This window comes from Aspergillus terreus, genomic scaffold (genome assembly GCF_000149615.1).
Source record: "Aspergillus terreus NIH2624 scaffold_5 genomic scaffold, whole genome shotgun sequence".
In the NCBI taxonomy this organism is placed as follows: domain Eukaryota; kingdom Fungi; phylum Ascomycota; class Eurotiomycetes; order Eurotiales; family Aspergillaceae; genus Aspergillus; species Aspergillus terreus.
Window position 1 is genome coordinate 1468591 of NT_165928.1, and position 27083 is coordinate 1495673.

At 55.0% G+C, this 27083-nt stretch overlaps 13 protein-coding genes across 13 annotated transcripts; 7 read left to right on the plus strand and 6 right to left on the minus strand.

Moving 5' to 3' along the window:
• Window positions 1-55: 55 nt before the first annotated feature.
• On the plus strand, window positions 56-1990 carry ATEG_04070 (putative MFS sugar transporter; the record flags this gene model as incomplete). Its single annotated transcript, XM_001213248.1, has 7 exons — window positions 56-238; window positions 285-534; window positions 585-846; window positions 894-1163; window positions 1228-1535; window positions 1586-1816; window positions 1866-1990. The coding sequence occupies 7 exons, from the start codon at window positions 56-58 to the stop codon at window positions 1988-1990; spliced, it is 1629 nt and encodes a 542-aa protein (XP_001213248.1).
• A 158-nt stretch (window positions 1991-2148) lies between these two features.
• ATEG_04071 (siderophore iron transporter mirA) lies at window positions 2149-4216 on the minus strand (the record flags this gene model as incomplete). Its single annotated transcript, XM_001213249.1, has 5 exons — window positions 2149-2464; window positions 2535-2864; window positions 2914-3611; window positions 3656-3751; window positions 3797-4216. 5 exons carry the CDS (start codon window positions 4214-4216, stop codon window positions 2149-2151), a joined length of 1860 nt encoding a protein of 619 aa, XP_001213249.1.
• Window positions 4217-4885: 669 nt separating this feature from the next.
• On the plus strand, window positions 4886-5845 carry ATEG_04072 (alpha/beta hydrolase; the record flags this gene model as incomplete). Its single annotated transcript, XM_001213250.1, has 2 exons — window positions 4886-5043; window positions 5089-5845. 2 exons carry the CDS (start codon window positions 4886-4888, stop codon window positions 5843-5845), a joined length of 915 nt encoding a protein of 304 aa, XP_001213250.1.
• A 104-nt stretch (window positions 5846-5949) lies between these two features.
• ATEG_04073 (putative cell surface protein) lies at window positions 5950-6537 on the minus strand (the record flags this gene model as incomplete). Its single annotated transcript, XM_001213251.1, has 1 exon — window positions 5950-6537. One exon carries the CDS (start codon window positions 6535-6537, stop codon window positions 5950-5952), a length of 588 nt encoding a protein of 195 aa, XP_001213251.1.
• Window positions 6538-7227: 690 nt separating this feature from the next.
• On the minus strand, window positions 7228-8997 carry ATEG_04074 (uncharacterized protein; the record flags this gene model as incomplete). Its single annotated transcript, XM_001213252.1, has 3 exons — window positions 7228-7799; window positions 7858-8761; window positions 8806-8997. 3 exons carry the CDS (start codon window positions 8995-8997, stop codon window positions 7228-7230), a joined length of 1668 nt encoding a protein of 555 aa, XP_001213252.1.
• Window positions 8998-9964: 967 nt separating this feature from the next.
• ATEG_04075 (PIG-H family GPI synthesis protein) lies at window positions 9965-10693 on the plus strand (the record flags this gene model as incomplete). Its single annotated transcript, XM_001213253.1, has 3 exons — window positions 9965-10252; window positions 10351-10563; window positions 10616-10693. 3 exons carry the CDS (start codon window positions 9965-9967, stop codon window positions 10691-10693), a joined length of 579 nt encoding a protein of 192 aa, XP_001213253.1.
• A 93-nt stretch (window positions 10694-10786) lies between these two features.
• On the minus strand, window positions 10787-12628 carry ATEG_04076 (pseudouridine synthase DEG1; the record flags this gene model as incomplete). The annotated part of the gene is made up of 1 exon (XM_001213254.1): window positions 10787-12628. The coding sequence occupies one exon, from the start codon at window positions 12626-12628 to the stop codon at window positions 10787-10789; it is 1842 nt and encodes a 613-aa protein (XP_001213254.1).
• A 605-nt stretch (window positions 12629-13233) lies between these two features.
• ATEG_04077 (putative Rho-like small GTPase) lies at window positions 13234-14206 on the plus strand (the record flags this gene model as incomplete). The annotated part of the gene is made up of 5 exons (XM_001213255.1): window positions 13234-13325; window positions 13403-13643; window positions 13703-13822; window positions 13887-13992; window positions 14184-14206. 5 exons carry the CDS (start codon window positions 13234-13236, stop codon window positions 14204-14206), a joined length of 582 nt encoding a protein of 193 aa, XP_001213255.1.
• A 449-nt stretch (window positions 14207-14655) lies between these two features.
• On the minus strand, window positions 14656-15667 carry rps0 (40S ribosomal protein uS2; the record flags this gene model as incomplete). The annotated part of the gene is made up of 2 exons (XM_001213256.1): window positions 14656-15388; window positions 15498-15667. The coding sequence occupies 2 exons, from the start codon at window positions 15665-15667 to the stop codon at window positions 14656-14658; spliced, it is 903 nt and encodes a 300-aa protein (XP_001213256.1).
• A 950-nt stretch (window positions 15668-16617) lies between these two features.
• On the plus strand, window positions 16618-16995 carry ATEG_04079 (mitochondrial 37S ribosomal uS15m domain-containing protein; the record flags this gene model as incomplete). The annotated part of the gene is made up of 1 exon (XM_001213257.1): window positions 16618-16995. One exon carries the CDS (start codon window positions 16618-16620, stop codon window positions 16993-16995), a length of 378 nt encoding a protein of 125 aa, XP_001213257.1.
• Window positions 16996-17750: 755 nt separating this feature from the next.
• ATEG_04080 (uncharacterized protein) lies at window positions 17751-21458 on the plus strand (the record flags this gene model as incomplete). Its single annotated transcript, XM_001213258.1, has 3 exons — window positions 17751-19941; window positions 19995-20907; window positions 20972-21458. 3 exons carry the CDS (start codon window positions 17751-17753, stop codon window positions 21456-21458), a joined length of 3591 nt encoding a protein of 1196 aa, XP_001213258.1.
• A 1702-nt stretch (window positions 21459-23160) lies between these two features.
• spb4 (ATP-dependent RNA helicase SPB4) lies at window positions 23161-25132 on the minus strand (the record flags this gene model as incomplete). Its single annotated transcript, XM_001213259.1, has 2 exons — window positions 23161-24790; window positions 24843-25132. 2 exons carry the CDS (start codon window positions 25130-25132, stop codon window positions 23161-23163), a joined length of 1920 nt encoding a protein of 639 aa, XP_001213259.1.
• A 713-nt stretch (window positions 25133-25845) lies between these two features.
• On the plus strand, window positions 25846-26745 carry ATEG_04082 (uncharacterized protein; the record flags this gene model as incomplete). Its single annotated transcript, XM_001213260.1, has 1 exon — window positions 25846-26745. One exon carries the CDS (start codon window positions 25846-25848, stop codon window positions 26743-26745), a length of 900 nt encoding a protein of 299 aa, XP_001213260.1.
• Between the last annotated feature and the right edge of the window lie 338 nt (window positions 26746-27083).

The following is a 27083-nucleotide window of genomic DNA, read 5'->3' on the forward strand; positions in this document are numbered from 1 at the left end:
TTCAGGGGTCCACGGATCAGCAGCGTTGTGAGCATCCGAACAGCAGTCTTTCAACATGGTCGCGGTGGGAAAGCAGCGCGAGGAGAACCTCGCCGAGCCTGTGCTGGCCAACTTGCTGGCCGATGACCGCACGCCTTGGTACAAGAAGCCGAATCTGCGGCGGCTGTACTTCATCCTGTTTCCGGCGTGTATGGGCATCGAGATCACGTCCGGATTCGACTCGCAGATTATCAACACGGTGCAGATTGTGTATACCTGGAATAAATGCATGTCTGTCGATTCAGCTGAGCGTTGCAGAGACTAACAGCGATATAGATTTCGGCCACCCAACCGGGAAGATTGTTGACGGACAGCCCCAGTATGCGATCGAAGCGAACCTCAAGGGATTCCTGGGTGCGGCGTACTCGCTCGGAGCCATCCTCTCGCTGCCTTTTGTCCCCTACCTCAACCAGCTTGTCGGACGACGATGGACGATTATGTTCGGTTCCTGTGTGAGCTTGGTCGGGGCCCTCATCCAGGGCTTTTCCAACGGAGGTACCGCTCCTCTCCCTTGTCCTTTCGATGTCCCCCTCTGACGATCCCAGTCGCCATGTACATTGTCGCGCGTATCCTTCTGGGATTCGGCATCCCGTTTTGTATCGTCGCAGGTTCATCCTTGCTGGGAGAGCTGGGATACCCCAAGGAGCGTCCGATTCTCACCTCGCTGTTCAACTCCTCCTACTTCATCGGCCAGATCGTCGCGGCAGCCGTGGGCCTGGGGACGGTAACAATTCCGTCCAACTGGGCATGGCGAATCCCGTCCCTGCTGCAGATTGCGCCCGCCATGGTCCAGATCATAACGGTGATGTAGGACGCCCGCTCTACCGCGATTGCTCCCATTGACACCTGTGCAGGTTCCTCCCTGAAAGCCCCAGATACCTGATCAGTAAGGACCGCTACGACGACGCCTTCAACATTCTCACCAAGTACCACGCGGAGGGCGACCGCAACTCGGTTATCGTCAAGGCCGAACTGGCGCAGATCGAGCGCACCATCAAGATCGAACTCGAGGAGTCCAAACAGTCGTGGTGGGACATGTTCCGCACCGCCGGCATGCGCCGTCGACTGTTCATCTCTGCTTTTCTCGGTCTGTTCACGCAGTGGTCCGGCAACACGCTCATTTCGTAAGCCTCTCCGCCCGGGCATCCGGCCTATGAGTTGGTCGCATTCGCTAACTTTGATATCTAGGTACTACCTGAGCGACCTCCTCAACATGGTCGGCATCACCGACAGCGTAACCAAGTCCAAGATCAACATCGGCATCGCCTGCTGGGGTCTCGTCTGCGGCACCGCATTGGCGCTGACCGCGCCGCGCTTCAAGCGTCGCCCGATGTACCTCACCTGCGCCGCCTCCCTGCTGTGCGTGTACATCGCCTGGACGATCTCCATGGAGCGGTTCATGAGCACGCAGGCGCGCGCCGCCGCCATCCTGACCATCCTTTTCATTTTCCTGTACTCGCCTGCCTACAACCTGGGCTACAACGCCCTGACCTACAGTGCGTGTCCAATCCCGTCCGTTTCTCAGTGTGTGTCCTGACATGAACAGCGTATCTGGTCGAGCTGTTCCCGTACATGGGCCGCTCGCGCGGCCTCTCCTGGTTCCAGTTCTACGGCCGCGGCGCGAGCTTCTTCGCCACGTATGTGAACCCCGTGGGTCTGGCGCGCATCGCCTGGAAGTGGCTGCTGGTGTACTGCTGCTGGCTGGTGTTCGAGCTGGTGTTTATCTACTTCTTCTTTCCCGAGACCGCGGGCCGCACCCTCGAGGAGCTGTCGTTCTGTAAGTGGTTTTCCGCGTCTGCAACGATGATCCGGGCTAATGTAAGCAGTGTTCGAGGACAAGGACAAGGCCAACGAGGTCGCTGCCGCGGTGCACGAGCAGATCGATGAGGACGGCGAGAAGAAACAGGCTACGGCACATGTGGAGGTCTCGGAGACCAAGAGTGCTGTTTGATGTGTGCGTCTGATGGTTTTGTACGGTCTGTGGATGGTAGGATGAACGGGGAATAAAGGTATCTTAGGTAGTCTGTTAATTCTGTCGTTACATCCTGCAGCCACTTCTGTCCTGTCCGTCCCGACAATACGTAGAATCTGCGACTATCCATCTGATGGTCACTTGACCTCCACACTGATCTTCTTCTTGGGCTCATCCGTCTCGATTACATCCTGCCGCTCGTCAAGCTTCACATTCTGCAAGAAGAACATGACCACCAGCATCGGCGCAAGAGCCGCCAGCGCCGCAATGGCCAGCAACCGCTGCGACTCGCGGTAGCTGCGATCGATCGCCTCGCGCACGGGACTACCCTGCGGGTACTTTTGCGCCACAACAATAGAACCAAAGATAGACTTGGCCTTGTCCTTCGCCTCATCGGGCAAGTATTGCTGCAGTTTGCGCGGGAGGGCGCTTCTCCAGATTGCCCCGGCCACACTGGTTTCATTAGCACTGTCCCTCTCTTCTAGGTACCTAGGTACTATCTCAGGGGAGGTCGGGAGCATACCTAGTCCCAATAGCCCCTCCGATACTCATCGAGGCAAAAAACACGGCCGTCACGACCGACACGTCCTGCCGCGCGACGACGGCCTGCACCGACACCTGCGACGCGGTCTGGTAGAAACCGCGGCCGATTCCGATGAGCGATTTGGCCGTCACGAAGGCGGCCTCGTTGCCGGTCTGACCGTCGCCCATGTCGACGAGGTAGAGCAACACACCCATCCCGAGCACGCAGAGGGGCACGCCAGTCAGTACCCAGATCTGGGAGCGCTTGGTGTATTTCATGAAGAAGGCGACGAAGATACCTGCGACCTGGAAGGCGACGCGCAGCGAGTTACTAGGTATGATGTTAGCCGGGAATATCGTGCGGTGGGAAGGGGACGTACTCGACGCGAGTGGCCTTTCCAGGGCTGAAATGCGCAGCGACCTGCAGGTAGCTGGGGAAGAAGATGGAAAACACCGAGTAGTGGAAGAAGTCCAGCGCACCGAGGAGACAGGCGGCCGCTACGGTGCGGTTCTTGACCATGCGGTACGGCACGAAGGGCTTCTTTGCGAACCACGCGTCCCAGACGAGGAAGGCGATGAGGAAAACCACGCCCAGGACCAGCATGGCGATGAAGTTGCCCTTGTGCCAGGCCGCGCTGTTGTTCGAGCCGGTCAGGGACAGCGGGATCAGCAGCAGGGAGAGACCGAGCACGAGGAGAATGCCTCCCGGGAGGTCTAGCTCGAACCAGAGGAGGTTGAACACTCGCTTCCACCATGGCCCGGGGCTTCTGTGTTCTGTCAGGATGGGCTGTGGGGACCTCGATGCAAGTCGATGCTGGTATACCAGCATGGTCCCGATCAGCGGCGCCGCGCAGACCGGGAGGATAATCGCCCACATTCCCCATCCCCAGCGCCAGGTTGAATGGGTGAGAATGCGCTCTGCGACTATGGTGCCCAGATATAGAGTTGGGACAGTGGTGATGGAATCCGGCAGCGTCGACCAGATGCCTCGGTTGATGAGGTTGGTCACGTCCGCCACGAATACCTGCTGGGTGAGGGCGTAGCCGGTCGACCCAACGGCTTCAAAAATGCCGGCCACCTAGTACTGTTAGTTGAGCTTGTGAGTAATGGCGAGGTAGGTACCATGTATTGAGCAATGTTTTGGCAGGCCGCGTAGATCACGTAGCCCAGCGTTGAGGTCACAATGGAGAGGGTGAACATTTCCGCTCTCCCAAAGACCTGCGTCGTCAGTAATGACTTAGATAAGACACCCTATATACATACATCTCCGAGTTTTGCAATAATTGGATAGGCCGAGATACGGGTAATGTTCATGACGACGCGAGCGGCGCTCATGGCGGAATGCTGCTTGAACGCGCTGGTGGTATATGCGGTATAGACCTGGGTGGAATAGTCGCCGAAATTGATTGCCAGAGTAGCTAGAAAGAGGCTAGACGGGTGCATTAGTAGGGCATTCGGTAGAGAACAGTCAATTGATCTTACTTGCCCTACAAAGGCCATGATGAGGCCCTGTTTGGTCCAACCTTTCCGCAGCATTTCCGCTCTCTTGACTCCATCCTGGAGACTTTCGGCGTCATGCTCGTGATTCGCATCTGGAGAGCTCTGCTGGACAAGAACATGTTCTTGGATCTTGTTGTCGTCACCTGGGGTAGGACGGATATCACCCGATGTTGGAGCGGACATGTTTTCCGTTGCTGAAGACATCTCTCAGACGGGGAAGATTCAGGGAACCGCCGGAGGACATCCTCCCCGGCTATAATATATACGACAGCCATCGGCGGGTCAGCAGAAATTTTGCGTAGATTGACAGAGAGTTGGCCGGGGGAAGCCCGGAGTTGAAAAATGCCCCCATTTGGCAGGGGACGGGGAACCAATGATCTAATCTTATCAATCGCATCATTATCAATCACATCAGCCCATACCCAGAACTGGCATACCAAAAGAGGAAGTACTTGGAGTACTCTGGATAGACCATGTCTCGGAACAGCACTTCTAAGCGAGTTTTCTCCGGTCTTCGGACCCAGGACTCTGGCTCCGTTGAAACCATCAGATAATGGCAACAGCTGCCATTATGTGCTTGACACCGCCAAGGCCGGTCGCGCTGGACGTGGCGCTCGTCGGAGATGAGCCTGGCCGAGAGCAGTGGGTTTGAGGCATTTCATTGAGAGGAATGAGTTCAGTCATCCAAGGGACGGGGAGTTGTCTTTGGATTCATGAGTCAGTGTTGCGTTGAGGCTGAACTCCGCTGCCGCCGAGCCCTGACTCTATCTAAATCACCATAATCTCTTCATCAAGCTGGATGGAATAAAAGGACATCCCGTTGATCCTCGGCTATTCCCCTTCAACGACAGGATGCGTGAGAAGTGGACATTTACACCGTCAAAGACCTGCTCCATCCCCAATATTGCTTCCTGGGAGATCTCAAACCAAAAGGACCAGACCTATCTGCTCCAGGTCTCATGGCCGTTGGGATGGGCTTCGGAAAAACCATCCACATCAGCCAACTTCTTGTACGTCTGTCCTGGCCTTACAAAGCGCTCTGCTAATGGACCCAGGTACCTGGTTGACGGCAACGCTGTGTTCTTTTCTGCCACAGACACTGTTCGACGCCGTCAAGCGCGCAATCTACACGAACCAGGAACGATCGTCGTGGGTATTGGCTATCCACTCCACGACTCCGTCTACAGCCCGCGGCGAGCGTTCGATTTGACACCTCCCACCGAGCACTACGTTCCCCCGGCCGGTCCCGACGGCCAGCCCAGAGCGCAGCCACACGGCGGCGCAGACCAGCTCCTGGTCTTCATAACAGAGGTAGTCAGACCTTTCTTAGCTTCCACCGTCTTCCCCGGTGTGCGAGTGTCCCGCACGGCATTGTTCGGTCACTCGTACGGAGGCCTGTTTGTCCTGCATACGCTCTTCACACAGCCGATGCTGTTCGACGCGTATCTCGCGGCTAGTCCGTCCATCTGGTGGAACGATGGGTTCATTCTCTCCGAGGAGGCTGCGTTCTGTCGGACGGCGGACACGGACACGGACACAGACACGTCTCATCGTCCTGCGCTCCGGCTCTCGTACGGTTCGAGGGAACAGTACCCCGTGCGTCAACGCGACGAGTTACCGGAGCAGTTTGAACAACGGAAACGAGGCGCTGCTCTGCGGCGCATGACGGATAATTGCTGCGAGATGTACGCCAGGCTCCGTGGGAGTGGTCGACTCCATGTGGAAAAAAGAGAGTATGTGGATGAAGATCACGGCAGTGTGATTGCACCAGCACTAAGTGGAGGAATCCTTTATTTCCTCGATCTAGAGTAGTGACCGATCGACCAACATCCCGCCTGTGTATGTATTATGTTTATGAACCCGGACTGGTAGCGATAGTTTACATGAATGCATTGCGACGACCAACCCTCATGGCCTCAAAGGACCAAGGCAGCCAGAGCGACCGCAACAATCAACCCCCCATAGGCGCTGTATCCAGCCGAGCTCGCCGTGTTTCCGGTCTGCGATGGCGAGGCCGCTTCGCCCGTCCCAGACGCAGAACCCTCCGAAACATTGCTCGCCGCAGCAGAGGACGTCTTGAGCGTGGAACGGGCGGTCGACGCAGCCGTACCGACAGTCGGCTTGGGGGTAATCTCCATACTGGACTTTGATCCAGAAGACTCCGCCGTCTTCGATGCCGAGGACGCGGTCGTGGTAGCAGAAGCAGTCTCGGCTACTGTCTTTGCCGTCGCGGTGGCACCCGGACCATATCCAGGAAGATAGCTGGGCTCGTACGTCGCAGTACCGCTGTACAAGGGACAGCCGGGGGTGTTGGTCTTGGGAGGCGCCCGACCACCGCCGCAATCGAGGAAATCACAGATCTCGCCGGTGTCGGGGACGTACCAGATCATGCTGGCTTCGTTCCATTGGTTGACGGTTTCGGACTTGGTGCAGCCGACGAGGTCGGTTCGGGCGTGGACGGCGGTCGCCAGGATGGCGGAGAAAACGAGCGTGGAGGTTTTCATTTTGACTGCTGCAGGTTAGTCACTGACTGAGTGGTGGTGTGTGTTGGGGTTTAAGTACTTAATGAGAGACTTATAACTAACGAATGACACGAGTAGGGAGCGAGAGACTGATTTCTCGTTTAATCTGGGAGATGGAGATTTATACCTACCAATCCCACAGGCAACAGGGGCCTTTGTGTCTCACTTTTGGGGAATTAGCCTGGAGAACCCTGCTCGCTATCGAAAACTAGCCTCGATTCAGATCTAGACCGGCCGGATCTAGACCCTCGATGAGGCTGAACATGGAACATTGTACATTGTACATTGTTCCTTGTGCAATGTTCCTTGCTGGTTGGCATGTACAATAGCAAACAGATGATATTATTCCACCATCTTTATTCCATCGACACATGCATTTGACAGTCTGAACAAATTATAAAACCCATAAGAAATCAGCGTGGAAACCGATCCACGGGATTTAACGGGTGGCTCGGGTGAGATCCAGATATTCCTCTGCCCAGCCAAGGTGGAAATGAACCTGTGCGCCACATCCTCCAAGCGAGGTGAGCAAGCGATTGAACTCATCACTTTTGTCTTCATTCACGGCTAGTGACTTAACTTCCGAGGACAAGAATCCCAAGAAATTGAAATTAGCGTCATATATATCCGACCTTGGCCCTTCTTTCCACGCGCCTATACAAGAGGAACTCCCTAGCCACCATACGAATGACTTTTATTTAGAGCGCGCACTTCCCCCGGGCTCCCAAAGCCAGCTGTTCTGAGCATGTCCTCTTTCTCATCCTCGGCATCCGGAATCAGCTCTCCATACTGCATTCTCAGATTCTTCAATTTAGCCGGCACATTCTCCTCGCCACCTAAGCAAGCACCGCGAATAGCCCGCTCTACTGTCGCACTGCCCCTGGTAGTAGTCAGAAGCTGGAGGAACCCGCCGTCCGCGGCTGACACGCCGTTTGTGTATAACGAGTAGTATCCCAGCACGAGGACGCATAGACCAGTAGAAAGAGTGAGAGCGTATGGAAGGATGAAATTGAGCGGCTTTGAGAAAGCGTACACGTTGACCCACTGCGTTCGAGTCTGGTTCACGGTGGTTGTCCAGCCGTCTTTGAACGGAATCAGGGAGAGGGTGATGTCGACCAGCATTTCGTTTAAGACGGTTTGGTTGACAGTGAATAGCTCTCTGTCCACGCTGGTGAGTGTGCTGAAATCGGATGATAGGTCCACCCGCGTGAAGTATTGCAGGAGGACATCGAGGGTGCTCTGATCTAGTTCAATATTAGCTGCGCAACTTCCAGACGACGAATATCAGCAGCTGTCGCTCACTGTTTTTGCTATCCACCAGGGAATTGGTTGTCTCATAGTGGACGAACCCCGCATCGTCGGGGGCTGTAGGATCCCCTTGCCCGGTAGCTGTTTCATTAAGCGAGCAGGATATCATGTTCGCCAGCTGTTGAATAATGGTGTACATGTTTAGGTCACGAAAGAATGGCAGTAGGGACGGATCCATGACGGTGGTGTCTGTCAAGGAGCCATTGAGCTGCAGGCTAGTCAGAGCAGCAGTCAATGGCCTCACAGATGCTGCGTCGATGGATACATTGTAGTTCGCTCCATTGTTTCTGAACATGGTGTAGACGGTATAGTCAGCTCGTGATGGCACGCATTCCAAGTGATGTTCGGTGGTGTTTAATTGATAACGCCGGACTGTCATGTTCACACCCCCGTCGAAGGGAAGGCCGGCGACGATCGAGGATGCGTTCTCAACATATGTCCGGAGGCTCTTCACACCCATAACCCTGTTCGGCACCACAGTACTAATATGAAGACGACTGGATGTTTCTGTATCCAGGAAAGACTCATTAGCCAGTAGGGATGTGGAGTTGAGGTCAAAGACGCTGGCATATGCGGGAAATGAGACCGCAGGAACCGAATTAGCCGTCTCCTCGGTGTTCCAACCATGAGTGACATTCTTCTCATAGCTTGTGCATTGCAGATATGGCCCGGCAAAGTGCAAGGTGTAAGAGCAATTAGATCCACATGGTGAAGGCAGATTCCATAGACTCCTTGTCGAGAGGGTCCTCCGGATCAAGTACTGAACAGATGGCGGCGCATATTGGTTGCCAATGATAAGATTCGAGATAAGCTCATCATCAAAACTGTTCATATTCGCAAGCGACTTCTGCGCCAAGTACCCGTATGTCATATTGCCGACCTGTAAACACGATCGGATCTTGGTCAGGGGTTTCCATGTAGCAAGACGAGTCCTATACTTACATCCGAGGCATTGAACGTCGGAACAACTGTATCCTGCACAACATGCACCTGCGCAGACTGAGCCACAGTCAGGGCACCGGGAGGAAAACTCGGTGCAATCGTGCTACCGTAAATGACGACAGCGCTCAACACCAACGGCCAAGCTTTCTTTAGGATCAAGGGGTCAAAGAGAAGGAAAGGGTTGGAGCGCATGGTAAAGAGCCCATCAATGGTGGACGCCTTGAGCGGTGCGAGTCGCAAAAGATGCCAGAGATATTGGGTAAACGATAGACCCAGGCTGAATCGAAGCGACAGGCCAAAGAGCATGCTCAAGATCGTAGATACAGTAGTAGAGTATGTCTGAGAAACCGGCGCCGCTGGTCCATCAGCTGGTTTGCCTACTAGATAGTTATAGAATAAACCATGGATCACCACAATCAGGCATGCTAGAGCAGGATTAGGGCTATGCAAAAGTCGACACTGGATGATGTAGGTACCTAGGGCAAAAGTTGCTCCCATCCAACTAGGAGTCTTCCAACCGACCGTCCAGCGGCATTGTGTTGATGGGGTTGGCATATTCATTAGGACCCGTCGTCATGATACAGCTGAGATGGTGGCCTTCCGCACAGCATTGTTGGTTTGCGTTGATCGAACTCATCCTCAAGCGAGGAGTGCTGGATTGATATCAGCGCTTAAGTCGGTCACGGACTTCATGATCTAGCAAGTCTGCGAATATGTATCTAAGCAGTGGGTAAGCCGGCGACATCCAATTACGGCTGTTGTTTACGCGCCGACTTTTTGATGCTTGAAACACTCTCGATCTCCTTACCAAATTGGCATCTCAGATTAGCCGCGCTGGATGCAGGGCTACGAAAATCGATTCATGGTCATTTTAGAAAATGCGATGGGTGAGGGGAGTCAACTCATATTCAATGCCAGACGTCCATCAACCTATGTAAAAGATATGGCATTACCATGTAAAATAGAGATGAAACTATCCAATCAACCCGCGGAGAATTATGCTTTTGTGCAGTGTTGTTACGTAATCTGTGATAACTACGCTTCACCAGGGGCATCACGAACAGCTCCATAATCGTCAGTCGCGCATCAATTGGATCATCGCGAATTCCTCCCACCTCCATGAAGTTACCCGTATAGCAGCTACCACAGAATCAGTTCAATGCCGGGTCGCCTCACCCTTCGCCGCCCATCCCCTACGACGGTGTCGTTCACCGTTTCCAATGCCTCCAGACACACCAGCACTCCGGCCAAGATCCTATTCTATTTCCAGATCCTCCTACGTGCGGTAATCTTTGCGTTTGTGGTCTTTGTCAACATCGCAGAGTTTCGGCATTCCTTCTTCGATCACGATGGTCTGTTTGTCCGTTGGCCTGCAGTGTGGGCGAGTCCCCTAGGATCATACGTCTGTCGCATCGCCGATACGTACACCACTTGGGCTGTCGCGTTGGTCAGTGCGATAGTCGTCTATGGCGTTTTCAGGAAAGGATATACCGGTTCGTCAGGCCCGCATTTCTGAGTACTAAAATCGTGAATAAGTACTCACAGTTTGGCTCAGAAGAATCGCTGCTCGTCATCCGCGGACTCGGCATCCAAACCTCGACTTCCTCCTCCACCTATCTCTCCAAAGCCTCGACGCGATTCATCCCCACCACCCAAATACAGGACATTGTGATCCATGAAGCGTTTAAAGGCTTCGAGGTGCGCTTCTACCTTGCTGTCATTGTCGAGGGAGAGGGCGAGGTGGTTGTTGTTTTCCCTGTGAGTACAACGCGATCTTAGAGACGATGATATGTTAACAAATCATGGATAGAAACTTCTACCCGGTCGAGCTATTTTGGAGGAAGTATGGAGAGGCTCGCGACACTGCCTTTACGAGTCCAAATCGTGAGAGCCTCAGACCATAAACAGTCATTTGCGCTATCTGAGTTGGGTATTCTTGCAGTCAATCTATCGGGTGAGTATATACACTTCTATTCCATCCTCATTCACATTCCATCTTGTTACTCTCTGCATTGGCGGTCCTCCGTTGCTTCGAAGCGAGCCATCGGGCATTCTGTACCTCCACCGGGTCCAGCTTTCTCTTCTCCATGATGGGAACATACGGACCACCAGTCCTGGCCTCATTTGCACCATAGAACACCTTTTGACCCCTGTTCTTGATCTCAGACGCCGAAAATTCGCTTTTGCCAATGTTTTGATCACCCTGGCTGATCGCCAAATCTAGCAGGGAACCGGCGAGGATCTCGTCTATCTTGCGCTGTCTCCAGACAGACCAAAGATTATCGACCACGCCCCCAAGCCCAAACTTGCTGCTGCCCTTGCCAACTTGGGTCTTTGTCTGCCGAGGGTCTCCGGCATAGACCCACTCCAATGCATCTTCGCGGCTACCACTCTCCTCATTGGGGAAAATACAATCCCAGAGGACGAGCGGAGCGTCGGAAGCCATCTCATAGGACGGCTTGCGCGGGTTCTTCGACACGTCCAACAGCTCAGATACAATCGAGGGCTTTTCGAGCCCTTGTCCGACTAAGAATAGCACACTGACCATGTGTCGGACCTGATGCCACAAGAACGCAGAGCCCTGCAGAGAGAAGACATAGACCTGAGACGCAGTCGGTACAGGGGTCTCCAAGGATCCAGAGCCCTGCTCTGCAGAAGGGCTCTCCAAAGCTGTGAACCCTGGCTGAGCCACATAGCCAAGCGGGGTCGATCGCGGATCGACCAACTCAATGTCAGAATGGTAGATAATGCGCTCAAAGTTCTCAATCTGCTTGCTGGTATCCAACTTGCAGAAGTTCCGGAAATCATGCCGTCCCACAAACATCCGCGCCGCTTCGCGCATCGCCTCAATGTCTAGCCAGCCTTCTCTGTACTTAGGAACGGATCCGGCCTTGTCGTTCGCGCGCGGCGCAAAGCCACCAGGTCCGGGGGTGGGCGAGAAAGCCGGCTGGGTAAAGAAGTATTTGTACTGACGTTCGCGACACGAGAAGCGTGCGTCGAATCCCTCTGGTGGATGCGGACACCACGCTAGAACACGGATATCCTCTGGGAGGACCCGATTCAGCAAGTTTATGTAGGGTAGTTCATCGGCAATATCATCCCAGTTGTCATCAACCGATCTGTCGGCCGTCACATTCCCCTCGCCTCCATCCTGCATAGGAGTATCCGCGCCAGGGTCCGCGACAGCAGCCTTCTTCTTCGGCCGCGCACTCCGCACCCTAATACCAACCACCTGCCCGAACGCGCTCACGCCCCGGTCCGTCCGTCCAGCCTTGGAGTACTCGCAGCCCTCCCAGTTGAGCGCGTAGGGCTTCAGCGCTCGAGGTTCCTGGAACTCGCGCATATCGTCGGCCGTCGCACCCGTGGGGAAGATCAGACGCGTCTTCCGGAGCGCCTTCCACAGCTCCTCCTCAATAGTCGGCAGCGGGGTCACATTCCCGTTCGCATGCTCGAGGCCGTTGTACCGCTGGCCGAGGTAGGCAAACTTCAACGCAATAAACCGGGTGTGGTACTTGGACGGGTCCATCTCGCGGGGCGCCTTGGGCGGCTTATTGGGCGCGCGGACATGCGTAATGTCGTTCACGTCCGCGACCTTCTGTTTCTTGTGTGGCACTGCCTGGGAGGGGCTCGCCGGGGGTCCTGTCGTTGTCGGGGTCGGTGCTGTGGCGCTCGGCGCGGGCTGGTTCGCGGGCGTGGGAGTGAATTCGGAGGTGCGCGAATGTAGCTGGCGCTCTAGCTCGGTGATCCGGGCGATCAGACTCGATGGGCTCCATGTCGAATAATCGGGCTGGCCTGTAGGTGCGGGCGCTGCGGTGTCGGACATGATTTTGGGCGGCGCCGAATCCAGGCGGGCGAGTTGCGGAGCGGAGAGCTGGAAGGACCGTTTGAGAAGGTGGTATTCAGAGCTGCGACTCAAGGATGAACAAAGTCTGGGATTGATTCTCCACATCCCCTGGTCTTGGAGACGGAGGGTCAGTTGAGTTGTCCTTGAAGGAAAAGTGGTTGCTGGTGGGAAAAATTGGAGATGGGTTTGATGGGTCTCCCCGCGGTACCGCCTATGTATTGTATTGTTACGCCTTCTTTTCGGGCTGGATATTCGACATAGGGCATGCTGTAGAGTGCTTTTGAGGATGATTAAGAGTAATTTATATTGAGTGGTCTTATCGAGGTGGGTATATATGATATACTCTGGAATAATGCTTTCTGCGGTGGTATATTGGATGTATTGTGTGTCAGGTAGTAGGTTGATGCCATGACATTTGCTTTTTATATATCGAACCTCGCCTCTTATCCGCCTCATCTTCAATTGCATTGTCTTCTCACAACGCCAAACAATCTTCCATGATATACTGCATCATCTATCGATATCGCCTCTTTTGGTTATAGGGACCTTAGTCTGGAAATCGAATCTAAAGTACAAAGTACCCAATGGCCCACCCAGCAGCCCCTCCAGGCGGCGAGACCACAGTCACAGTCCTCCTAGTAGGAGACCCAGGGTGTGGGAAAACAACCTTCCTATCGTGAGTAGCAATATGATCATGCAGCTGAGAATCAGTATGCTGCCGAACCTTCCGTCGTGAGACCTAACATCCCCTAGAAGCCTGAAAAACAACCCTCGACGACGTGGACAGGTCACCGACAGCTCTAATGCTAGCCTCGAACTGCTTCGCGACACTGACCAGCCCTTTCTCTATGATATCCACTTTTCAAAGAAATCCTTCACTCTGGAAATCTACGACACGGCCTGCCCAAATCAGCACTGGTCTACGCTCCAGCCAGACATCGTGCTTCTGGCATTCGATATCTCAAATCGAGATACCCTAGCCGGATTGAAAGGGGTAAGTCAGCCGATTACATCGTCTTTGATGACCTATGGGACTCGTGCTAACTGTCACAGTGGCGAAATGATATCATTCGATACTTCCAGCACGGCGATGGGGAGCGTATCCCCGTCATGATGGTGGGACTCAAACGGGACCTTCGCGTGGAAGGCGAGGGCATCATCTATCCCCAGGAAGTATGCGATACCCCTACGATCTGTAGTACAATCCCGAAATGAGAGATGGGCTGACTCTGAGTAGACCTACCGAATGGCGCAAGAGCTGCGCTGTGATCGTTATGCGGAGTGTTCTGCGGTCACAGGCGAACTGATGGCGGAAACGTTCGAGGATCTGGCGAGACTTGCGGGTATGACCACCACTGAAGCTGGGGGTCAGACCAAGGGAGGATGTGTGGTTATGTGATTGCTTTATGATACCCTTTAACGATATTGGAAAATTGCTCGATCTGAACACTGTCTACGAATGCGTTACGGCTCCTACTACACACGAACACGGATGGTAGCTAGCATCACTTTTCATTTACGACTAAACATACAGGGAGAAACCAAGGCAACGATTAAGTCCACCTTGTGAAATTGACAGCACAGGGCTTTCCCCCAGAAGCTCACCGAGATAGAAGAACAACTGGATATCTTTCCCTCATAAGTGCCAGGTCAATTTTTAACAACGCAATTCCTCCCCGATGCACCACGTAAGAACCGGTTGGAAAGGAAACAGGAGACTTCGCTGTAGCATACCAAAAGGAAAAGGGCGGAAGAAAAAAAGGATTTGAAGTGATGGGTTCCCGTTTGCTCTTTTTTTCTTCGTTCTCTTTTTGAATAGTTTGTGGAAAGACTAGGATAGACATGTCAGGGGAATAATCTCCTTCAGCGGAAGAGGTTTTCGGACATCAAGTCGTCAGCCATAAGGTTCAAAAGATGTCAGTCCTCCCCGAGCGCCATTCGTGCGAAAAAAAGATGCATGTTCCCGATCAACGGCTGTCCTCGTCGCGATCCTTTTGAGTGGCAATTTACCACTTGGCACCCTCGGCACCCTGGGCCTCAGCAGCCCAGCTCTCGGCAGGGGCAGCAGCAGAGCTGGCAGCCCAGTCAGCGCCATCAGCCTCCCAGCTGGTAGCGCCAGCAGCGCTAGCAGCAGCGAAAGCAGTGCCAGGGACACCGGCACCAGGAGCCTGGGTCTCCCAGTTCTCACCAGCGAAGCCGGACTCGACGGCACCAGCGCCGATCTCATCAGCACCGGGGACCTTGGCCTCCTCGGCGATCTCCTTGTTCTCCTCGGCCTCAGGGTCACGGTAGAAGTAGAGGTCGACAACGACGTCCCACTCGGCCTCGCGGGAAGCGAGGGTACCGCGGAGACGGAGGACCTCACGGGCAAGGAGCCACCAGACCAGACCGATGGAGTGACGACCCTTGTTGTTGGTGGGGATGGCAACGTCAACGAAGTCGGTGGGGGAGTCAGTGTCGCACAGAGCGATGACGGGGATGTTGACGTAGCTGGCCTCCTTGATGGCCTGGGCGTCGGTGCGGGGGTCGGTCACGATGATGAGACGGGGCTCCTTGAAAGAGCGGGTGATGTAGTTGGTGAAGTTACCGGGGGTGAAACGGCCGGCAATGGCGGTGGCACCGGTGTGGGAAGCGAACTTCAGGACAGCACGCTGACCGTAGGGACGAGCGGAGATGACACAGATGTCGGCGGGGTTGTCAATGGCGGCAATGATACGGGCAGCCAGGAGGATCTTCTCCCTATACGACAATCCAAGTTAGAATTTCCGCGCGAAAATCGCAAATTGGCGAGCCAGATTGCGGGCACACGACCGCGCTTTCGGGAACAACCAATCCAACACAAACGTACCAGGTCTTGCCAATGTTGATGACATTGACACCGTCGGGACGGGTCTTCCAGAGGTAAGGCTCCATGTGCACCTGGAGGTTCTTGGAACCCAGGTGGCACTGAGCAGCCAGGAGCATCTCAATGTCCTGGGGGGTGGGGTTGAACATCGGGGGAAGCTGAGAGGGGGCCATGGTGGGCGATTGATATGGTAGAGAAGAGCGAATTGAAGATATCAATCGACTGGCGCTTGTCGCGGGAGGTGGTGAGGTCGAGGATGCACGCGGAGAGGGAACTTGAAGCCGTCGCGATGATGGATGGAGATTTTCGCTTGCCGTGTGTGAATCTTAGGGCTAGGGTTGGCCTTCCGCCTCCGACACCGCCCGATTGATCGGAGAATATACACGTGATGCATTCCTCCTAAAATAGGACTAGCGCATATGGCGTTGAGATTTCGGAGATGCTTCAAAGTTGCTCGCGGTGATCGTGGTTGTCTGTCGCTCAATCCATTGGACGTCTTCTACGACTTCCACCACTATGTCTCCGCGCTTTCTTCTTCGGCCTTCCTTGAAGGCTTTTACTGGTATGCGATTCCCATGATTCCCCCACAAGCACCCACTCCTATCTGCCTGTTACTTACTCATTCCAACCTACAGGCTCTTCCTACATCCAAAGCCCCCTCGCCGCCCTCTCCCTGAACCCCTCTAAAACTACCATCCGCGCCGGTTCTGCTGAAGCGCGCGAGCGTCGCAGACATGATCCCTTCCTGACGGCGCAGTCCCGTCAGCGCAAGGCTGCCAATCTGTCCCGTCAACAGGCACTCGCCGAAGAACGCGAAGGCTCCTTGGGAGACCCGGTAGAAAGTGACCCGACACCTTTCATTCAGGAACTCAAGGCCACCCAGCCTGGTCCCCAGGCTGCGACTACGGACGCCAAGTTCAACTATTCCGTTACTCCCGACGGACTCCAGGAGGCTTTGAACTACTCCAAGAACCTGACCTCCCCGCTGGAAAACCCGGATCGGGACACTGCCGACCCTCAGCTAGAGAAGGAGGCTGCCGAGAGACACCTCCAGGAACATCGAAATGCACAGGAAGCAATCAACCGGATTGTAAACATCAACAACGGAAACACGCAAGATCAGATGCGCCTCCGCATCCAGCAATGCATTGAGAAATTCGGGCGACACAATACCGATAAGCACCTTCAGCCGAAACCCAGCGCGGTGTCGCACCAGTCGGCAACTGTACACCCCGACAAAACCCCTCGCGTGGGACCGGATACTGGCTCTCCGGAAGTGCAGGTTGCTATCCTGACCGCCAAAATTCTCAATCTGTCTCGGCACCTGCAGACCACCAACAAGGATAAGCACAACAAGCGCAATTTGAGACTCCTGGTTCACAAGCGACAGAAGCTACTCCGGTACTTGCGCAAGAAGGAGAGGGGTGGACCCAGATGGCAGTATCTGGTTGAGACCCTGGGACTGTCGGATGCCGCATGGAAGGGAGAGATTAGCATGTAATGAATTGCTGGCGCTTGTTTCTTTTTTCCCAACCCTTTTCTTCCTGCTCATTTCATTTCCCACTGTACGGAACATTGGCGTGTACTTTATGGCATTGGAAAGCCCTTTCTTGCGGTCATCTGCATCTCGGTTTGTCTGACGAAAGGGGGTTATCTAGCTTGTATAAATCTGTATAAATATAGTCATTACACTGTTACATGTTCTGTCCATCTCATCCTCGGCATCCTTTCTTTCGATGCACCTCAATCTATGCGTTGTCGTGTAAGAGTGCTGACCACTGAAGGGGCGAACAGTTCACCTGCCCCTCACCGCCTGCCGAGTTCTGCCGGACGTCACCGCGAAATTCGAAATTCCCAAAGTTTCCCCGACTTCTTCATTTCCTCCTCCACCACAACTTGCTCATTCATGCGCTTCACTTCTCCTGCTTCGCTTCATTCACTCCAGGTAAGTCCTTCTTCAGTGAATGTCGACCATCGCAGGTGACGCGTCGAGCCCCCCGCCACCACAACAATAACAGAACGTCCTCCCTCTTCTCACCTCTTTCCCTTCCCTCTTTCCTTCCTCTTTCTTACTTCCTCCCACAACTACATCTCTCTCTGCCCCAAAGCCTCCACACCACAGATCTCTCTCCATCTCTCATAAAATCGCCATCTTCTACATTCCAAGCTTTTCGGAAGCAATCCTACTTAGTCTCTCTCATCTCTCTCCAAACGCCAGCTAAGCTCCACCCATCTCTTCATAACAATCCTCCCAACATGAGGACTCGTTCGCAACAGGCGTCGCCTGGCGGCTTCGTCTCTCTCGACAGCGAAAGAGCGACTCGTCGTACGCGATCCACCAGAACTGCATCTCAGTCGACCACTGAGCCGTCTACATCTCAAACGACCACTCGGTCGAAGAATCAGCGCGCGGCCAAGAAACCCGCCCCGAAAAAGACCACCACTACTACCACCAAGACTCAGACTCGCAAAGGCACGACGCGCACGACGCGCAAGACAACTCGCAAGACCACCCAGACCACCCCTGGCGATGAAGCTCCAGCGACTCATAACGATGCCGCCGACGAGAACACCCCCCCCAACGACCCAGAATCCATCGACCAAGCTCACGACAGCTCCAAAGATTCCGAACCCGCGCCCGCTCCCAAACCTGGCTTATCAGAGCCCAATAATTCCGAGCGTGAGTCTTCCACCCCCTCCGCTAAGGTCCCCAAGAAGGCCATTACCCTCGCCGTACCCCCCGCCGTAACCCAGGGCGGAGAACAAGCCCAACAACCCCCTTTCCCCCAAGCACCATCCCCAAGGTCAACCATCGGGACGTCGTGGCTGGAGTACCTCGAAAACATCAGCGATATCGGGTCGCCTCTCTCTGAGAGGTCGAAGACCCCGTCCGTCGACTCGTCCTTCGCCCTCGAGGGCGAGGTCGACGACGATCTCATCGCCCAGGTCTCAGAGGCGCTGGCGCTCCAGAACGCCGCCCAGCCCGACGTACCCACTGGGGAAGACCCGAGCACCTCTGAGCTTGCTGAGGTGGGACCAACCACGACGGAGTCTGAGCCAGCGAACACCCCCGCTCGCGTCGTTTCTACGGAGTCGAGCTGCTCGGCTACCGTCGTGGTCTCCGTTGAAGAGTCAGCCGCAGTGGATGAACTGGAGGATTTGGCGAAGAGATTTAGCAAGTTGTCCCTTACTTGCGTCCCTGCGGTTGTTTCTTCAACGGAGTCGCCTGCTACACCAACGTGGCGATCTGAAACGCAGCAATCAGCCAACGAAACCGGTGCGTCGCAGACCACTGATGTTTCTGCTGCCGTTTCAGACGCCTCTGTTGATCCCCACCGCCTGGCATCCATCTATAACGATGCGCCTCCCCAGTTCCCTTACGGGGCCTGGCAGGACTTATACCCTCCCAAGCCGGCGGTGGAGGATCAACAGAGCCCTTCCACGATCTTCGGAGGCCCTATTCCGAGTGGCCCGTCGTCGATTTTTGACGACGAGCGCCAGGCTGCTTATTACCTTGGAAGGCAGTCGATCGTGGAAGGGCCGTTGGTGTCAGAGGCGTTGGCGGAAGCGCCCGAATTGATCGCGGGCCTTCCATCCCACCCAGCTGAGGCAGAACCCGGCGAGCTATTCCATCGGCCGTCGACTCCAGCCCCGGGTTTCTGGCCAAGAGGGGGCCGGACACGACTCTCTCCCATCCCCGAAGAGCCCGAGGAGCCAGAGACGAGTCCCGTCCCCGGCTCAAGTGCTGGTGTGGAGCAGGAGGGCTCTGCCTGCACGCCGGCACCCCTGCCTGCTCCCTCCCCAGTCCCGATGGTTGACCCCCAAGCCCCAGCCCATGGGCCGGCGCAGGTCCCCAGCGCCGTTTCCCCCGCCCCGCCCAAGAAAACAAAGGGGAAGGAAAAGACAAAGAAGACCAAGCCGCTGACCTCTTCTAAAGTTAACAGAAAACGGTCTCGTTCTGAGACAGGCGACGAACGTGCCCCCGAAACGCCCATCGCCAACAAGCGCCGCAACCTGGGCCCCCCTGGAAGCACTCCTTTCGCTCGCCGTCTAACCCCGTTGTCCCGCCGGCTCTCGACAAATGCAGCGCCATACTCGGAGAGGTTACGCCGACGTACGATTGAGAGCCAAGGCCGCATCCACAGAACGGTCTTTCGCATTCCCCAACTTATTGCACAGACGGAAGCGGATCGTCGAGCCTCGGAGTCAGCCTCACCAAGCCCCTTCCCAGAGCCACCTGAAACGACCTTCGATTTTACCGTTGAGCGGAACCAGGAAAACCATCAGACCTCTCAATCTGAACCCTCTGCGCAGCAGGAACCGTCCACCCCAGACTCATCTCGCAGGGGATGGAACATTCGTGGCTTGTTGAGTTCGGTCCCTCGCTCTCTCTCCATCTCGCGATTCCTTCCGTTCGGTCGGTCTCCTAGAACTGCCGAAAGCTCTGGTAAGCCCTCAATCGCCTTCTGTGACGTTGTGCCAGGTTTTAATCTGTTGCAGCCGCTCCGCAACCTTCGTCGGAACGCATCAACCGCACGCAACCCCTTGAGACGGACATGGCCACCTCTCAAAGAGAAACCCAACCTCGTCGTGTCAGTGAGAGTCATCTCGCGGAAGAGCCTCCCAAAAAGCGCGCTCGCAATATGTCTTACTCCCTTTTCCCCGCACCAATCGATCGATCTCTTTACCTGGGAGACATTCCGAAGACTAAGCCGGCGCCGAAGCCTTCCTCAGAACCTGAGTCTCAGCGACCTCAGAAACAGGCCACAGAAGAGCCAAAGATCCAGGAATCGACCGTGGCGGGTGATGAACCTTCCAGCGAACGTGAATCCCGAGCCCCAACGACTAGCGACACCGCTCAGAAGAAGCGCAAGCGTGCCCCTTCGCCCGATGTCATCCCCAATCCAAAGGGATCCAGTTATGGAATGGACTTGGATTACTTCTGCTACAGTTCCGACAGCGACGAGGAGTCCAACAAGCCATCCCAGCAGAACGAAGCCGAATCTCCCAACAAACTCTCTCTCGCTCAAAAGGCTGTTCGCAGTGCTCTCCGCTCCGAGCGACACCCTTCCAAGAAGGTCCGTTTTGATGCAAGCCCTGAAGATACTCCTTCGAAACTGCGCCTGCGTGCTCGTGCCACCGATCCGTACCAAGGCAGGCATTTTATTGGAATGGGCGAAGGATCTCCTTCCACTCCTGCGTCCGCTCCTACCACCCCAACTCCTGCTGATCGTACGGCGCGCCCTCCGGGTTTCATTCCCAATACGCAAGGCACTTTTCAGCTCGATTACGATGCTTTCTCGGACGATTCTGAGTCAAGTGGAGCGCCATCTCCTTCCGCCGTTACCGCTCCAAGTCCTGCGCCGTCGGAAACTCCGTCTATCTCTTCCACCCAGGTCGAGGTGGGCGATAGGTATGTCTTCGCATCTTTTCTCTTTCTGTCCTAGGATCCGTATCTAATCATCATGATTTTATAGGGTCCCTGAGCACCTGCAGCCAGCTCCTCTGACTCCTCGCGTGCCACCCCCTCCTCCCTCTACCCCAGCCACGAACAAAGAGGCACTCGAAAGGGCTCGTTCCCAGGCGGAGAAATACAAGCCTAAGACTCCTAGCGGTCTTCGTACGGCAAGCCGGTACTCGAGCCCTCTGACAGCAACCCCAGAAACTGTTATTGGACAGCCTCCTCAACCTGTACAGCCTTCTCAGCCTTCTCCAGCCGTCGAAGCAGTCGAAAAATTCGGCGATGATCAGTACGCTCGGGACGCCCAGTGGCTCTATGAGAACTGCCCCTCTGGTGATCTTAGCAAACTTTCCTGGCCTGGTAGACAGAGTCTTTCGGAGAGGTTGGGTACCAGCCCCGCTACTCTAGAACTGGTGAACGAGATCATTACGGAGTCTGAGATTGAAGGGGGCTACAAGCTCTTCTGCGAGGGACTGAGGCAGTTTGAGCAGGCCTCTGCTTAAAACAGAACCCTGATGTGAATTTTGTTACGAATGAAAGCTGAAAGGTGTTGTGGTGTCTGTGTATTGATTGAGTCATAAGCGGTGGTTGCATTGTTTTCTTCTTTTTTGTCTTTTGCTTTTCTTCTGTGGGATTCATGTCTGGCCCTCTATGGTTTCAAGGACTTGGATTTGGTGCGAGAGGGATTTTGCATTTGTTCAGAACCTGGTCCTGGATCATTCTTTGTGTGGCCTTGTGATGATCGCCGCCACTATGGGATGGATCCTTCTTTGCGAGTGGACTCCTCCGTCGTGAGTTGAGTCTTCCACCGAGAGCCGGAGTCCTCTATCGGGAGTTGATACCTCCTTTGCGAGTTGAGCCCTCCTTCGGGTATGGGATCCTTCATCGGAGTCGAATCCTCCATCGCGAGTTGATACCCTCTTGTTGGTTGAATCCTCTGTGAGTTGAGTCGTCTGCTGGAAAGTGAGCACCCGTCGTGTGTTGGTGGCCCACAGCCTCGTTATTGTATCATCCGGATTACGGTCAAGGTATTGAGGATTGTTTTGACTGGCGAGTCTACTCTGTTCTGTTGTTAAATTTTTGCATGAGCCTGGCATTATCATTGCATCTCGTCTTGCATTCCAGGCGTCTGTTATTGGGCAATGTGACTGCATTCGACTTCATCTCAGGACCTGTAGAGACTTCTAGGCCTCGCTAGAAACCGTCCAAGCGACATCCACCAACCTTTACCAGAGCGGCTTAGCTGAGACATGTTTTGGATTCTCTTTGAGGGCATCGCAAACCAACTGGCCTGTCTTACAACTCAAGAAAACCAGACACCGACGGATGGCATCGTCTGAGAAGGTATAATAGGAACCCATGTCTGACGCTTGACCTGGGATGATAACCTGGACCAAATCTTTCCTAGACCGCAGGCCAGTCCGACTTTTGTTTGTTTTGAACCACGTCCTCCGGCTAACAACTCCGTGATAAACAATGTGCTACTATCAACCGAACAAACCTCCGTGCACCTGCGCTTTCCTCCAGCTCATCATGCCATGCGATAAGAGCAAAAAACTGCCGTCTCCAAACAACAATCCAAACCCGCTGGTCGTGGTCTGTGGCAAGAAACGCCTTTGTCGCGGCGTCGGACAACGATACTGCGTTCGATGCTGCGGTCGTCCGCATCCTCCACAGTTGCCGTCTATGTCTCAGAACATGGACAAGCGGTCCCATGTCTCGTCACGCCCAGGTTTCGGCAGAAATGGGAACAAAACCGCTGGAAAAGCGACGTTTTCATCCTATACGGTGGCAGAGCCCTCACATGGAGGTCTGGATCTGCTGAGAAGTCGGTATGGTCCGGGGGTAGGGATTAAACGGTCTTTGCCCCCGAGAAGTGTGCCTGTCGAGGACCAAAGACGGTCTACAGAGGCTGCAGTCCCTGCGTTGTCGGCGTCTACCCCTCCGCCGGCTGCGCCTGTTGTCGCGAAGAAGGATTCTTGGGGTGATGGGCCGAAAGGGAAGATGGTGGTGGAAGAATTCATCCACAAAGAGGTATCTATGACGGCTGTATATGGGTTGAATGTGGCGCCGAAGCTGAAGGTGGAGGATTAGAGAATACAGCACGGTTAGGACTAATATGTTTGCGTTGGTTGTCATATCTATTCAGGATAGGGTATGGTATACTATAATAAATACAGTCAGAAGGTGAAATAGAGTCTAGGTTCAATCGAACCCTTCAAATTCATCATCATCACCATCGTTATCAGCTGCCTTTCCGGCGGCTTTCTCTGCGCGTCGCAGCGCACGTGCCTCCTCGTTCTTCTGCCGGATCTCTTCAAGCATCTTCTGCGTCTCGCGTGCCTTTTGCTTCTCCTCCTCCGTCATCTTCTCCCACCGCCTCTTCTCCTGTTGCAGATGTTTCTGCTCGCGGCGCTTCTGCTTCTTGTTCTTCTGGTCGACCTTGTTGCTCCAGGCGACGCTCTCACTGGCTCGTCGCTTGTTTGAGGTCTGCTGGGCGCCCGCCTCGGCACTCTCCTGGAGGACTTCCTTGCGGCGCTTTTCCCGCTGCTTATCCTTGTATGCGTAATTCTCCCAGTCGAGATCGACGCCCAGGGTGCGGTCTCCGGTGAAGTTCCGCAACTCTGGCATCTTCGGCAGCTTCAGCAGCCCCCATGCATGTCCGAGGGCCTCCCAATCGAGATCCGCGACGCGGAAGATGCTGCTCGCCTGGTGTTTGCTGTAGCTTCGGAGCCAGCTGACAAAGGCCTTCTGTCCTCGGTCGTGGAGAGCACGGTCTTGCTTGATGATTTTGCGCGCGGCCTCTGTCGCCGTCGACGCGTCGGAGTCTGAGATGGAGATGGGGTGGGGGAAGGGCGTGACGGGGGTCTTGCGGACTTCCAGGAACGACACGTAGTCTTCTTCGCGTCCGGGGTGCAGCAGGACGACACTGACACCCCGGCGGCCGGCTCGTCCGGCGCGGCCGCACCGGTGAATAAAGGTCTTGGGGTCGGAGGGGGGATCGATCTGGACGACTAGGTCGACCGATGGGATGTCCAGTCCTCGGGACGCAACGTCGGTTGTCAGGAGGATAGAGGGCGTGTGGGCGTTGATGAAGCGGTTGAAGTTCTTCTGGCGGACATTGGCTGGGTGTTTCCCGTGCAGCGGGATCAGCTGGAAGTCGTCTCCCAGCAGCAAGGGTAGGATGGCGGCGAGGTAATCCACGCCTGAGCAGGTCGAAACGAAGAAAATGGTTTTTTGGGGCGTCGGTTGGAGAGAGGTGAGGATGGGTCGTAGTGTAAGGAACTTGTGCGCGGGCGGCGTCGTGAGGTAGGTCATTTGTAGACTGGCCGGCGTGCGCTTGTCTTGCACACCGGACGTGCCCTTTACTTTCACCAGAACCTTGACGGGATTCCGCAGGCCCACTCGGACGATCTGATCGACTGCCTCACTGATACTGGCGCTGAAGAGTCCCGTTCGTCTTTGCTTGGGGAGTCTTCGCAGAATGTTTTGTAGCGTCTCTTTGAATCCGAGGTCCAGCAGTCGGTCTGCCTCGTCCAAGACGAGCATCTCGAACGACGACTGCGGACAGTGCACGTGCGGAGAGGAAAGGAGCTCCAGGAGACGTCCCGGGGTAGAAATCAACACGTTGGGAGAATGTTTGAGGAAATAGCTCAAGTCTTCGGCGGGAGTTGTCGATCCTCCGAGAAGAAGCTGCGGGACGACCTTCAGCGTTGAGGCGGAGAACTTCTCCCGCGGCGCATCGTCTTCTCCTGGGGGTTTGATTGCGGCGGCGGAAGGAGGATGGAAAGCGAGAAGGGATAGAAGCACTTGGTGAATCTGGGATGCGAGTTCTCTGTTTCCTGCGTCAGCGCAAATGCGTACTACTTGGCTCTGGCGACTAGTACCTGGTGGGAGAGATGATGATTGCACCGATATGGTGTTTTTTGATGGGTTCCTCCAGTCGCAACAGCTTTTCCACCACAGGAACTAGGAAAGAAAGCGTCTTTCCACTTCCGGTGACAGCTTCGACGACCACGTCCTTATGCGCCATGAACAGCGGAATCGCCGAGGCTTGAACCGGAGTCATTTTGGAAAACCCCCACGAAGCGACGGCATCCAGCACCCATTCGGAGAGCGAGGGGGAGACTGCCTCCCATGCTCGCGAGGAGGTACCGGCCGGGGGTTTGGGAGCCATCGTACGGTCTGGAATAACAAACAAAAGACGAGCAACGAGGGAAGAAAAAATGAAGCTTATCAGAAAAAAAAAGATTAGATATCGCGGGCGGTGAGGCACGTGATGCGGAGCCGGATTGGGCGGAAGCGATTTTATTTACACCAGCGGCGCCGATTTCTCACGATCGTTTCTTTTTCTTCAGCGCCTTCAAAATACACCGTTCTCCGGCTATCTGCAATCCCTTTTACCCTCATCGAGGCTGTCGTCGGTAGTTGATCGGCCTCTGACCTCAGTCCGGCATGCGCATTCCCTCATGAACAAACACCCTGCCTCGACCTCCCTCGGCCTTTGATACTGTCCAGTCGCCCATCATTCAGTCGTTAGGAGGGGATTCGCTCCTGCTCCACGCCTTTTTGGCCTCTCCTGATCCGTCCCAGTTGCAGCGCCCTCTATCCGGTCTGATTCGATCTCCCGTCCTCCCTCCTCTCGTCACACGACAGCCCGTCCACATGTCACCACCAACTGCGATCCCCAAGACCCCTCGGGTGATTTCTCCTTCCCCGGATCCTTCAGACGAATATTCGGCGCCAACAACACGATCTGCGGCCCGGCGACAACGTCAAAGGGATGTGTCGGAGGATTTGAAAGATGAGCCGGCCTCAAAGCGCTCCCGCACCCGGCCTCGTAGTCCTACCGTTCGGTCTCGGAGGTCGACTCGGCGGTCCAATCCCAAGATGCCCGTCAAGGAAGATCTCACGCCGAGGACAAACGGCCACGCCGCATCCAACGGCTTCCTGTCTCCGCTCACCATACCCGACGGTATCATACCAGATATCTCCCGATCCCCCTCCCCGATGGGCCTCATTCCCCTCCACACACGATACCGCAACTTCATCCACCGCCACGAAATCCCCCGCAAGCTGCTTCACGTGTCGATCGGCTTCCTCACCCTTCATCTATACAGCCGCGGCATCCAGCCGCTGCAGATCACCCCGTGGCTGTTCACGGCGCTCGTCCCCATCGCGACGACAGACATCATTCGCCACCGCTCCGAGACGGTCAACAAACTGTACATCCGCTGCGTCGGCGCGCTGATGCGCGAGACCGAGGTGTCCGGCTACAACGGCGTGATCTGGTATCTACTGGGCGCGTATACCGTGCTGCGCTTCTTCCCCAAAGACGTCGGCGTCATGGGCGTGCTCCTCCTTAGCTGGTGCGACACCGCCGCCTCCACCTTTGGCCGTCTCTATGGCCGCTACACCTTCTCCCTGCGCAAGGGAAAGAGCTTCGCCGGCACCCTGAGCGCGTGGCTCGTCGGCGTCTGCACCGCCGCCGCCTTCTGGGGCTACTTCGTCCCCCACATCGGCTCATTCCCCAATGACCCTGAGGGTTCCTTCATGTTCACTGGCCGTCTGAACCTGATCCCAGCTTGCGTCAAGAACCTCATCGGTTGGCCCGCCGACAGCTCGACGGGCGTCGTCACGGGTCCGCTGGCCCTCGGAGTCATGAGTGTGGTCTCTGGCGTTGTCGCTGCCGGAAGCGAGTTCCTGGATCTCTTTGGCTGGGATGACAACTTGACTATTCCTGTTCTGAGCGGAATCGGTCTTTGGGGCTTTCTGAAGGTTTTTGGTTAAGGATCGGGATCATCACGGCGTTCATTCTTATCTTGCTTCGATCTCATGTCATTCATTATAGGTTACCTCCCGGGTAGTGTTCTTATCGTGTGACTTGGCATTGGAATAGATGAAGGAACCGGTTAGACGTTGGCTGGGCTTTTGATAAAGGCGTTCATCCCAATGTTGCATCTCCTACCTCAGCGACTTACCTTTCATCAGTATATGCTTCGATTGTAGGTAGTATCTTAAATAATGAGATATGTAATTAAGCCAGTCTCGCTTGTCGCATCTAAGTTTCATCCTATGTACTGTATTGCATCCGCCAACGCCAACGCAAACCCAATAACAATGATGTA